This window comes from Penaeus monodon, chromosome 4 (genome assembly GCF_015228065.2).
Source record: "Penaeus monodon isolate SGIC_2016 chromosome 4, NSTDA_Pmon_1, whole genome shotgun sequence".
Lineage (NCBI taxonomy): Eukaryota > Metazoa > Arthropoda > Malacostraca > Decapoda > Penaeidae > Penaeus > Penaeus monodon.
Window position 1 is genome coordinate 467,964 of NC_051389.1, and position 14,176 is coordinate 482,139.

General features: G+C 40.0%; 1 protein-coding gene across 1 annotated transcript in view; it reads left to right on the top strand.

Moving 5' to 3' along the window:
* Positions 1-4,882: 4,882 nt before the first annotated feature.
* LOC119599351 (glycosaminoglycan xylosylkinase-like) overlaps positions 4,883-14,176 on the top strand; it is a gene marked incomplete in the record, with an annotated part of 21,959 nt that continues 12,665 nt past the window's right edge. Inside the window, 5 exon segments of the mRNA XM_037949109.1 lie at positions 4,883-5,312; positions 9,407-9,645; positions 9,907-10,096; positions 10,255-10,424; positions 13,504-13,700. Coding sequence (XP_037805037.1) covers positions 9,434-9,645; positions 9,907-10,096; positions 10,255-10,424; positions 13,504-13,700 — 769 coding nt within the window.

Here is a 14,176-nt window from a genome sequence, read left to right on the forward strand (position 1 = left end):
GGTAGCATTGAGGAAGGTGAGCCCGAGCATTTTCCATGGCTTGTGTTGGGGCTGCGGTAAGGAAGGGCACAGACGTAGTCAGTGTCGGAGGGAGCGGAGAACACGTCCTCTCAACCGGACGGATTCTGATGCCTTCCAGTAGTGCTGCAAGGACTGTGGCAGGTATGGTCACCATCCGAGTGCATGTCCTAAAGCTAAGGAAGTGGTACAGGCGGAAAACTCGGACAGGCTGGAGAAGGGGTCCGAAAACCAGCCGTCCTCGGTTCCCGGGCCCCGACTTGGGTAAGCTGCCGTCGAACCAGCACGATGCAGGTGGAGGGCTCAGTAGATGGGAAGCCATGCCGCCTGACAGTGGACACTGGGGCTGAGAAGACCCTAGTGTGGCCTGATATGTTGGCCACTATGCGACTTCCAGATGCACCACAGAGACTGTGTGGTGTCACGGGGCATTGTGTGCAGCTCAAGGGACCAGTGGAGACTCGTATTGGCGTGGGCAGCACGGTGCAGCGGCTGCCGGTGTATGTGGCCGATCTGGACGAGCACTTTTTGCTGGGCCTTGACTACCTGACACAGAGTAAGGCGTGTGTGTCGACCTTGGACGGAAGCTGGTGAGGGTGCACGGTGAAGATGTGCCCCTGCTTCCAGTGGTTGGCTGTGCAGAGGTAGTTACGGCTGAGCGACTGCACCTTGCCACCAGGACAGAGTCTAGAATCCGGTGTCGACTGTCAAGAGTGATGCGTGGAGTAGAGGGCCTCGTGGAGCCCATTCAAAACCTGCAGCTGGCTGATGGCGTAGTGGTTGGGTGGAGCCTTGTTGGACCAGGGGAGGGGTTAGTTACAGTGTTGGTAGCTAACTTCGATAAGGCCCAGAAGGTGCCAGCTGGTGCAAAGCTAGGCACTTGTGAGGAAGTGGAGCGTCCAGAAGAGTCGTCGGGGAGCGAGGAGTTGGTTGGTGTGGGGCCGTTGCCTGACTTCCTCGAGGACTTGGCGCACCGGAGCGCCGCTAACCTGGCAAAGGAGACCTATGACTGGCGCATGAGGGAAGTGAGGTACAACATAGGTGACAGAGTGTGGCTGCATAACCCGCGTCGGAAGCGAGGGCTCTCGCCGAAGCTACAGAGCCCCTGGGAGGGGCCATACACGGTGGTAGCGGCCCTCTCTGATGTCACCTATCGAATTCGCAGAGGGCGAAAACGACCGTCTGTTGTCCACGTGGACCGGCTGTGGCGTTACCATGGGCCAGGAAGCTACTCCTGGGGCCATGGTGAAAAAGAAGATGACGTAGCCCCAGTAGCGGCGATGAGGACGTGGCAGACGCTGACCGAGATGAGGACGAGCATTTGGACGGTGAGGGCGATGCAACAGACCTCAATGGTGACCATGAGCAAGGTCTTGGGACAGGAGATACCCCTCTGTGTGCCACTGCCAATCTACCGCCGCCCACACCTCCTCCAGAGAGACCCCAGCGAGAGCGAAGAAAGCCGCGCTGGATGAAAGATTTTTGTGTTTCTGAGAACTGATTTACAATTACGGTTACTTTTGTTTGAAAGAATTTTGTTTGTTCCTGAGGACTAATTTTATTTAAATTTTCTGTAGTTTGTTTCAGGTTTAGATATGTCAGAGCAGACGGGTCGTCTGCTTGATAGGGGGGGATAGTGCTACGCCAGTGGGTCTTTGTCTCTGTGCGAAACACGTGTTAACATGAAAAGGATGACCTGGGCATGTGTTAACATGAAAAGGATCCTGGGCAAACATGTCGCAACTGGCTGTGAGCAGAGGAGCGGAGGAACAAGCCAAGGAGAGAGAGTTGGGTGCTGCTCCTGTGAAGACCTCGTGTGTGCCCTGGTGACCTGATAAACGTTGTGTTGCCCTGTTATAAGCTGTATCGTGCAGTGTGACATGCTGGTTTCCCCCTGTATTGTGCCTATAGAAAAGTGTACGGGTAGATAACTTGTGTAAATAAAGGAAAGTCTGTCATTTTGTGTTTATTTTCGTGCCCTGCCTCACCACTTGGCGTTTTCCCTCCTGGTGTTCTGGGACGCTGTGGTGCTCGGTGCCTCTTGGAACTGTTCAGTGTTCACGACCCTGTGCCTGTGCACGCCGTCTGCCTAGCCTGCCTTGTGTTGGTAGCAGAGAGACGAGGCGGCCGGCGTAACAATAATAACGATGATAGTGATGATAATAGTGTTTGACAATAATAATCTTCAAAAAATGATAATAATAATGATAGTAATAGTCATAACAATAACAGAAATAATAATAATAATAATAATAATAATAATCATGATAATAAGAAGGATGATAATAACAATAATAATGATAATAATAATAATTGATAAGGATGATAATAACAATAATGATAATAATATTGATAATTATTCCCATCATAGTAATTGTTCTGGAAATGATATCAAGAAATAAGGATGATAGTAATAACAATCATAGTAATGATAATAATATTGATAAGAAGAAGAAGAACAATAACAGTTGTTATGAAAATGATATGAAAGCAATAAGGATGATAGTATTAATAATCACAGTAATTATAATAATAATAATGATAATAATAATAATAATTATTATAATAATAATAATAATAATAATAATAATAATAATTATAATTATAATAATAACAATGATGATAATAATAATAATAATGATGATGATGATGATGATGATGATGACGATGATGATGATAATAATGAAAACAATAATAATAATTAATAATGATAATAATAATAATAATGATAATAATAATAATAATAATAATAATAAAACATTGATAATAATGATAATAACAATATATATAAAATAATGCTACGCCAGTGGGTCTTTGTCTCTGTGCGAAACACGTGTTAACATGAAAAGGATGACCTGGGCATGTGTTAACATGAAGGGACCTGGGCAAACATGACGCAGCTGGCTGTGAGCAAAGGAGGGAGGAACAAGCCAAGAGAGACGCAGTTGGGTGCTGCTCCTGGGAAGACCTCGTGTATGCCTTTGTGACCTGATAAACTTTGTGTTGCCCTGTTATAAGCTGTATCGTGCAGTGTGACATGCTGGTTTCCCCCCTGTATTGTGCCTATAGAAAAGTGTACGGGTAAATAACTTGTGTAAATAAAGGAAATACTGTCATTTTGTGTTTATTTCGTGCCCTGCCTCGCCACTTGGCGTTTCCCCTCGTGGTGTTCTGGGACGCTGTGATGCTCGGAGCCTCTTGGAGCTGTTCAGTGTTCACGACCCTGTGAATAGCACGCCGTCTGCCTAGCCTGCCATGTGTTGGTAGCAGAGAGACGAGGCTGTCGGCATAACAAATGGTGTCAGGAGTGGGATTTGTGTTTGATCAGTGAGACACGCCGATTTATCATGTGGTCCAAAGATGGCGGCAGCCATGAGGGAGAGGAGGCTATGACTGAGGCAGGCACGAGTGAGGTGAAGCTGAGCCAGATGGACCTGATCACTGTCATGCTGGCCGGTATGAGGGAGGAAATGGCACAAAGGGCAGAAGAGCAGGCACAGAGGGCACACGAGCAGGCACACCATCTCGTCGAGATGCAGGCAAGGAAGGCAGAGGAACAGTTCTGCCGACTTGTTGAGGTGCTACAGAGCAATCTTGCATCTGTGAAGATGGAAACTCAGCAGTACACCGACAAGGCCTGCAACAGCGTGAAGAGTGAACTGATGGAGGAGGTGCAGACTCTGAAGGGCGAGGTTCAGGGCCTGAGGGAGGAAGTGAAGGAGGAAAGGCGGCGTCACGAGGTAGTAACGTTGCAAGCAGAGAAGGCAGACGAGGTTCTGGCAACAGATGCCAGAGTGTCAGATTTACTGGGGTCTGCCTGGGGTCCGTGGCAGGAAACCCCGGGCCTCGCAGCATCGTGTCGGAGCCAGTGGTCGCTGCAGAAGGCTGGGGACCCATCGGAACCGCTCCCTTGGGTATAGGTGGCGGCAAACTCGGACCCGGTCAACCCGCCTCGTTGCCTCCCTCACCCCCTTCCTCCCCCCCAGGTGTGTTAGTTCACGGCATGCGTTCTCCACCCTGCAGCACCTCGGCCTCCAGACATTCTGTGAAGCATAAGCCAGCTGAGTACGATGGGAAGGTGGCCTGGGAGGCATATGTCGCCCAATTTGAAATGCTGGCATCTGCCCAGGGCTGGAGCCAGGAAGAGAAGGCCCTGCAGCTGATAACAACGCTAAGGGGCCCCGCGGTGGAAGTGCTGGGGCATCTGCCGGCATCCCAACATGCCTCTTACACCAGCGTGGCGGAGGCTTTGAAACGCCGTTTCGGGCACCACCACCAGGCCGAGGTATATCGGGCCCACTTGAAGAAGCGGACTCGTGAGCGTGGCGAGACAAGGTCCCAGCTGGCGCAGGATGTGGAGGCACTGGTAAGGAGGTCGTACCTCGTGGTACCAGCAGCTGGCTGTGAGCGAAGGAGCGGAGGAACAAGCCAAGGGAGACCAGTTGGGTGCTGCTCCTGGGAAGACCTCGTGTGTGCCTTTGAGACCTGATAAACTTTGTGTTGCCCTGTTATAAGCTGTATCGTGCAGTGTGACATGCTGGTTTCCCCCCTGTATTGTGCCTATAGAAAAGTGTACGGGTAAATAACTTGTGTAAATAAAGGAAATACTGTCATTTTGTGTTTATTTCGTGCCCTGCCTCGCCACTTGGCGTTTCCCCTCGTGGTGTTCTGGGACGCTGTGGTGCTCGGTGCCTCTTGGAGCTGTTCAGTGTTCACGACCCTGTGAATAGCACGCCGTCTGCCTAGCCTGCCTTGTGTTGGTAGCAGAGAGACGAGGCGGTCGGCGTAACAATAATAATAATAATAATAATAATAATAACAATAATAATAACAATTATAAGGATAATAATAATAGTAATAACAATAATAATAATGATAAAGATAACGATGATGATGATAAGGAAGATGCTAATGTTAATGTTGAAATGGAATTGACGTTTCGATGAGATATCAAATCCGGAAATTTGTGACATGATTTAGCATTATTCATTCTCCTTTTTTTTTTTTTTTTAATTGTCAACTTGTTTTTGTTTTTCATATCTATATCAGTATACAGACTTTGGTATTTATCCAAATGAATCTTCAACGTAGAGGAAGATCCGTGCTTTGGAAACTTGAAGAGGCGAGGGAGACAGCCACGGCGAGTGGGGTGGGGGGACCGGGCGTGAAGGAAGCACGTAGGAGGAGAACATTGTGTCTGTGGGTTTCGCCAGAAAAAAAAAGAAAGAAAAGGGACATTGTCCTCTTTTGGAACCATGCATTGTCACAGCACTTAATGTGGAATATGAAGAGAGGTAAGTGAGTCATTTCCTGAGAACCAGAAAGTAGGTTTGTGTCAAGAAAGTTGACTTTTACTTTTCGTCCACGTAGCACGGTAAACAGTATGAGATCACTTTTCGTGGATTTGCGATCAAATATAACTTATCTGAAGTGTTAGAGTAACTTTTCACTCGCATGTCGTTGCCAATGACTTTAATACCCTCTCTTTAACATTTAAACCCAAAGCACCTGCAGGAGTGGCACACCTGCGTTATTTACGGAATGCTTGCGTGTAGCGTTGGCACCCCAATGTTGGCACCCCAATGTTGGCACCGGGGCAGGCCAGGGTAGTGCTGGGGTTTGGTGTGGCAAAGTATGTGTGAAGTTGAAGTCTGAAGTAGGTGCAATGTATAGTGTTTAAAAAAATGCCAAGATTTGGTATTTTTTTATTGGTAGCATATTAGATATAGTCCATACTTTACATATGTTTGTTTATTTTGTTGTATGTTTCTTGGATTTTGGGATGGTATATAAGATTTTTTGCTATATTAACAATATTCGAAGGGTTTGCACCTCATGTGAAAGGAGAAATGCAAAAAATCAAAGATAGAAATATAATGTGTTCTGTGAAAAGAAAATGACATTACATGCAAGTATCTCAATGTGTATCTTAATATTAAATTTTAATTGATATTTACCATTTTCCTTCTTGTATTTCTTTAAATTCTAGTAATTGAATGATGGTTGAATTTCACAATTCACCTGCAGCATAATATTATGATCTGTTGACTTTTTTCCTTAATTTGTTTATATTGTTAACTCTTTATGTTAAGGGAAGGTGTGAAAAATGTATGCCAAGAAGTTTTGTATATCTAAATGTAAAATTATGCACCAGTGCATTCATGACTTTAATCATTATTTTTTATGACTTAACCCATTACTGACGGGTAGCATTCATAGAGGCCCGGGCCTCGCTGCCGGGGGCTTATATCGTCGCCCGAGCATGCGCGACCACTCATGCCAAATACCAGCATCCCATGCCGTTTCTTCGTAATACTACGAAAATATGTTGTATTTTCAGTTTTCATTATTTTTTACAGTCTCTACTTGCCAAACTTCCTGATAAATCGAGACTGAAGGGTATTTTTGTTGTTATATAGACTCCATAGTTGATCATTATTCGGTCTATAGTCCGAATAAAATAAGCAGTGTGCGGCATCATGGAGTTGAAATTGTCGGTTTGTTGCATTTTTTTTGTTTGTTGCATGGTAAAAATGAGAAAGTGTTAAAACCGACTTAATCACACTTTCACTGGCAGAAAAATAATCTTTTGCCGTGATTGTAACAAAAAAAAACTCATGGCATGTCCATGCATCCTCTATGGCATGTGCGTACGTGCCCCCGGCAGATGGTCCCGCCATGCCATGGCATGTACGTACATGCCACCCGTCGGCAATGGGTTAAGTCACCTGTTATTTATGTAAGTGCCAATGTGACAAATATAAGGAAGTGGCAGGAACAGATACTATAAAACTATTTTGTTATGAACTGGAAAGAAATCATGCTGAGGAGGTTGAAGGCCATTTCTTGGTAAATGACCTTCACACTGTCTACCAAGCCCTGGGAAAGCTGAACTCTCACCCCTCCTTGCAGATGACTGCAGTCCGCTCTGTGGATGGACAGATTATCTCAGATCATGTTGGGGTTTGTGGACATTGGGCTGAGTAAACCCTCCAACAGTTAGCTTGGATGCAAGTGGTATCACAATACCAGTGCTGGACCCACCCAGCAGTGAGCAACCTTCTACCCTAAAGGAGGTTAAGATGCGATTTCCAAGCTGAAGTGTGGGAAAGCCGCAGGCAAATGTGATATCTCTGCTGCAGTTCTAAAGGCTGGGGCTGAACCTATTGCTTGGGGCTTGCATACAGTCTTCACTGCCATCTGGCAATCTAGTTCCATTCCCCCTGACCTGTTGAAGGGCATGGTCATCCCGCTCTAGATGGGGAAGGGCAATCATTAGGACTGTAGCAACTACCGTGGCATTACACTGCTCAGCATACCAGGCAAAGTTTTCACCCACATTCTTCTGAAATGGATCCACAATCACCTACTAAGGCACCAGAGATCGGAGCAGTCTGGATTCACTCCTGGCAAGGCCACAATAAAATCTATCTTAGTGCTTTGAGTAATTGTGGAACGCTGTAGTGAGTTTGGTCATGGATTGCCTACATCGACCTCCTGAAGGCATTTGACTTGGTGTATCGAGAATCGCTATGGGAGATTCTGAGACTCGGGAATTCCAACACAGATTATTGGCCTAATAACAAGGCTGTATACCAGTACTAAAAGTGCTGTAAAGTGTGGGGGGGGGGGGCTGTCAAACTTCTTCCCTGTTAATTCAGAGGGTGAGGCAAGGCTGTGTCCTTGCACCAACACTTCAACACCTGCACTGGATAATGGGTAGACCTACTATCTAAAGTTTGTGTGGAGCAACATTGGGCAATATCAAGGTCTCAGAGAGCTTTGCACACAGTAGTAACATAGTCCATATCTTTGGGATGTCAGACCAAGAAGTCAGTAGATGGATTGGTCTGGCAACAGAAGCCATGAACTTGATCAAGAAGAGCATTTAGGTATGTCGGTAACTAGGCAGAAGAACCAAGATTGTGTCTTCAAGGCCTTGATACTGCCAGTTTTGCTTTATGGAAGTGAAACCTGGATGCTGTCTAGTGCCTTGGAGGCTCGTCTCGATGCCTTTTGTAACAAATCCCTTCGCTGAATCAAGGGGTACAGTTGTCCAACCGACGGCTGCACCAGGAGACTGGCATGGGACCTGTTACTTGCATAATCCGGGATCGCCAACTCAGGCTATATGGGCACCTAGCTTGCTTCCCTGTGGATGACCCTGCCCGTCAGGTTGTCTCTTTGTGAAACAATCCTGGGTGGAGGAGGCCTGTGGAATGACCTAGGAGGTCATGGCTTGGGCAGCTCGTCAAGACCTGTCATGAGGAATTACAGAACCTGCCTGGAGATTCTCCATGAGGGACTCTTGTGGCTGGAAGCGAAGGGTGGTGGCGGCCATGAACCCCCTTGATGGTGATGATGATGGAAAGAAAGTAATAATAAAAAAAAAAAAGAGTAACAGAGACCCTGATTATCCCCCTCATTGTCTGCCCCCCCCCCCCCAAGGGCCCCACACCCACAATTTTTTTTTACCTATTTCTGCTGGCTTCACCAGCCTCCAGAATAAGCTGAAACGACGCCCCTGCATTTTTGGTATATATGTGGTTAAGATACTATATTTGTATACTGACAATATGTTTCTCAGAAGTAATTTAGCTTATTCATGCACTACACTGTCTTGTAACACAGTAGAAGCAAGACAGAAAAAACAAAAAAATAAGCTGTCATTACTTTTCTTTCACTAATTTATTTATTTATTAATTTTTCTTCTTACACCATTTTTTAAACAAATTTTCAAGATGCAAAGGCAAGATAAATATATGTTTATATATATCATGTATATATCATATATATTTATCATATATATATATGTATATGTATATATATATATATATATATATATTTATTTATATATGTGTATAAGTATATATATATATATATGTATATATATATATATATAATATATATTATATATGTATATATAATGTATATAATATATATATATATGTATATATATTATATAATATATGTATATATAGTATATCTATATGTTATGTATTATATATATATATATATATATATAATATATATATAGTATATATATATATTATATATACATATATTATGAGTACATACATACATAAAGACTTATATGCATATATATATATATATATATATATATATATATATATTTATATATATATATATATATATATATACTTATGCACACACACATACACACACACACATACACACACACACATACATGCATGCATAAAAGCATACATAAATACATACATACATACATACATACATACATACATACATACATACATACATACATACATACATGGTTGTATATTCATAGACAAAACAATATTTTTTATAGATTTTGTGATAATTAAATGTGAAAGTTAACAAAAAAATCATACATCCACTTTTCCAGTTGCAGCCACATAACAAAATAAGAATAATGGGTTTGGTAAGGCGCATGCTAGTGTGGTTGGCCTGGTGTGCTGTTCTCACAGCATCTCTGAATCTTTTGATGGTCAGCAGAATCACCACAGACTCATTCCAAGGCAGGCACCACCATCCAAACCCTCTGCCTACCTCAGCAGTGCCGAACTACAGTAGACGAAAGGATAAAGTTTATCTACAGGGGGAAGTATATGCAGTAAGGGAGGTGTGAGTACTTACTTATTACTGCTGATTTTTTTTATCATCAAACTGAATTTTTTGATGAGGCTTAAGCATTAATGTTTCAACAAAATATTTTGTTTTACATCATGTCATCTGAACATATTATTAACATGGTAATTTTTACCCCATTGAAATAACCAGATTCATATTTAGCTAATTATCTTGCGATGATGTGAAGAGATCTATCAATATAATTTTAATTTAAGAATCATTTAATCTTATTCATAATTGTGTCATTGCCAACAGCCATAACCCAGAAAAATATGAGCTAAATCGCACAGGGCTGCAAATGTTGTCCTCATTATATAAACACCTTCCAGCCATCAGGGTGCAATATTCAACTATTTCCCCACAAGTAATGGATATTGTTCAGAAGTTGAAAAGAGATATAACAAGGAGGGGAGTGACAGACGACCCATGGGATTTAGCAAGGAAGGTCAGTAGGTTATGAATTCAGGTTTCAAGATTTATCTCATTTGCTCTGAAATTTGACTCTATTTTCAAGAGATATATCCAAAAGGTATTTTTCCCTCACCATAATAAATTAGTTGAGAGAATCACAGGCTGTAGTGTTTCTTTTTCCTTTGCTTCCAGTGGGCCAAACCAAGGTCATTGCTTCCGGAATCAGCTCCTGGATTAGGAGATGTTCTAGCTGCCCTTTCTACAGCTCCAATCACAGCAGCTGATATTGGTTACAGAGGAACACAGCTCAAAGTGTCTCTCCGGCTGAAAGGTGGCCAGATTGTAGTTTTTAAACCATTAAGGTTAGTTGAAAATACCCTTTCAGATATTAACTCAACGTTTGTAAACTCACACATGTGCTCTGCAAGATGAATAATTATCATTTTGCTATAATCTAAGGTACAGAGTGAGAATGGGTAGCTGAAGTGCTTGTTAAATGAGTCCTTTCAAAAATAAAAATGGTAACAAGAAAGTTATTTATTGGAGTAACAAGTAATAATGTAAATATGAAAGCTATTTCCATTTTATTCCTTGATAGAAGTTAGGAGCAATAAAGAATTACCTTTTATTATACAGACTAAATTTTAACCTTTTAAAATCTTTTCAAGTTGCTAACAGTCATTATAGTTCCATTGCCTCACTTGTTTTCCTTTCTTCTATTAATCATGGAGAACCGAGACAGTGTAGCTTAGAGTGCAGAGGAATAGACGGATATAGCAAATAAAAACTATTTTCAGGTAAAAAGTGGTGGGAAACCAAAGAAATGATAATCCAGCATAACCCTGGAATGCCTAAAATAAAGAAGGTAAACAAAAAGTTTAATTACTGAAAACTAGTGTAGTAGCTAGTCTCTAGTAATCTATATCTATAGAATGATATATGTGTGTGTGTGTGTGTGTGTGTGTGTGTGTGTGTGTGTGTGTGTGTGTGTGTGTGTGTGTGTGTGTGTGTGTGTGTGTGTGTGTGTGTGTGTTCATTTTTCTATATTTATCTTATCTATCTATTTACCTACCTATATCTGTGTATATATCTATTTATATCTATATCTATTTATATATCTATCTATTTATGTCTGTGTATATATTCATCTATCTATATATCACATATATGTATATATTTATAGGTAGATAGATAAATGAATATATATGTGTGTGTGTGTGTGTGTGTGTGTGTGTGTGCGTGCGCGTGCATATGTGTGCACGTGATGAGTATACTATCAATTTCATAAATATTGATGAAAAAAGTATTATTTTCTAAAAAAAACAAAAAGCAGAAGCTGCATATAACTTAACTTTTAAGAAACCCTGAACTGATCATCAATCATCATAACATCTGTTCATAATATTTCACCCTGAACTCCAGTAAACAAATTGCCAAGTGTCTCCAGCAGTATCCAAAGAATCCTAACATACATATATATGGTACGTATATATCTGTATATCTATATATCTATCTATATCTATAAATATCTATATCTATAAATATCTATATCTATAAATATCTATATCTATAAATATCTATATCTATATCTATATCTATATCTATATCTATATCTATATATATACACACACACACACATATATGTATATATGGAGAGAAATATATGTGTATTAGGATGAGCATATGTGTGGTTCTCTGTGTGAAAGGGCATTAGATGTGTAGGTAGTGGGTAATTGTGTGTGGGCTTGAATATTTATGGTTAACTGTTTGGGCTTGGTTATGTAAACTGTAATGGTATCTGGGTGTTGACTTCTGTAGGTAGGATGCAAAATATGTTTGCATGTGTATGTGCACGCACATGCATGCCTGTGTGTCCTCACACTTATGTGGACATGTATGTTTGTGCATATATGCAATGTTATTTTTTCATTGACAAAATATTTCTCCCTATATATCAAAAGTTTTGCATGCTAGATAAGTCATTATGTAAATGTGTGAATTGTATATTATTTATCTTATAACCCACTTGTATGCTATATTTCAATTAAGTCACTGTTCTCTTTACCAAACTTTACAACAGAAATTGTTACAACCCCTCACATGGACAGTATTGTGAGAAATTGCCAAGTAGTATCTTAACTTGACAGAACAATGTGTCATCTATTACCAGTTTAAATGTCATGGTATTCATGAAAACTATTTTTGACAACTGTTAGGTAGAGTGACACAACATGCACAGAACATGTACTTAGACAAGAAACTAAATAAGTGATGTATGCTATGTATGGGAGAGTTCTAAAAGCTATTGAACATTTTCTTTATGTTTTGTGGAAGCATTAGATATTCGTTATAATAAAGGGAGACTGTATTGAGTGAATGAACATACAGTTTTGCATGTAGAGATACAGTTATCTCTGTGTGCAGTAAGATTGGGGTCTACATTGCAAAGGGTATTGCTTTATTCTTGTATAGTTTGAAAGAGAAATTGCATTAGAATTTCACTGTAGATATCTTGTGCATCCTCAAAATTAACCACATATCGCAGAATGTATTTCAAGACAGGTGATTATTATCTCCATATATTGTTCCCTTTCTCCAGTTTATTCCATTTGTTGTCTGCATATTATAAGCATTTTTTTTGCAGTTTGCTTTAATGAAAGCAGAGGGTATTTGCACCATAGGTGATATTTTTACAGTTATATTGTATTATTGAAATACCTGACTTGTGTACATACTACTTCTGTCTCCCTAGCATTCTGAGAGGAGTCTCTTTGTGCACACTTCATTCATTGTGTATGTAATTGGAAATACTTAGATGCCATCAAAAAATGAATATAACTCTGCAGTGATGGTACCAGAAATCTCTGGGTGTCACTCATTCTGGTGACTTCTGGCAACCATCCAGCCATTTGGCTGGGGGAGTCCACTGCATGTAGCAGAACTTCCCGCCTGACTCGCTCTAGCTTGTCGTGATGCCTATAGCTGTACCCGTCATGATTAGTTGTTTTTGATGATGGCTATAGGTGTGCCCAGCTGTAAGAGGTTAAATACTGCTGAAAGTGCAGTTTTAAGGAATATAAATCTTTATTACAGATGATGATAATACAATGTAATGGTCATGGTAGAGATAAGGGAATGCAGTGATTATACTTTTAAAAATTATAAGTGAGGGGAAGAAAGTAAGCCAAAAGCTTTACTGCTTTTGCTGCTTCATCAGAGAGTATGTCCTGATAAAGCATTAAAGTAAAAAAGAATGTTTTTCTGCATCCCCCTTTTACAACTTTTTCAGCATAAAGCTTTCACTGAACTTCCCTTTTCAAGTTCCCTCCTCCTAAATGTTCATATTTGTTTGCACAAGTTATGTCAGTGTATGTAGAAATTCTTCTTTTTGCTGGGATATTTGCCTGTGTTAATAGCTGTCAACTTTTTATTTTGTTACAGGTATTCTCGTGATGAGCTCATTGAAGGTATTTATTCAGGATTTGATCGGCATAATGGAGAAATAGCTGCATTCCATCTTAGTAGACTTTTAGACCTACGAATGGTACCCCTTACTGTAGGTCGCAACATATCTCTCAAAAGACAGATACTACCTGTTTCAACCAGGAGACTTAGCAAAACATTCTTCCCAGGGAGAGGTTAGCTTACAGAGTTTTATCATCTATTGTTCTCCCCCTAACTTCATTATATATATATATATATATATATATATATATATATATATATATATATATATATATATATATATATATATATATGTACATATATATATGTACATATATATATGTACATATATATATGTATATATATATATATATATATATATATATATCTATTATAATATATATATATGATATTATATTATAATTTTATAATAATAATGATATATATTATATATATATATATATATATATATATCCACATATGTGTATATATATATTATACTTTTATATATATATTATATAATTATATATATATATATATATATATATATATATATATATATATATATTATATATATAGATATATATAATATATTATTTTATAATATATTAATTTTAATATATATATATAACTTAATATATATATTATATATATATTATATATATTATAT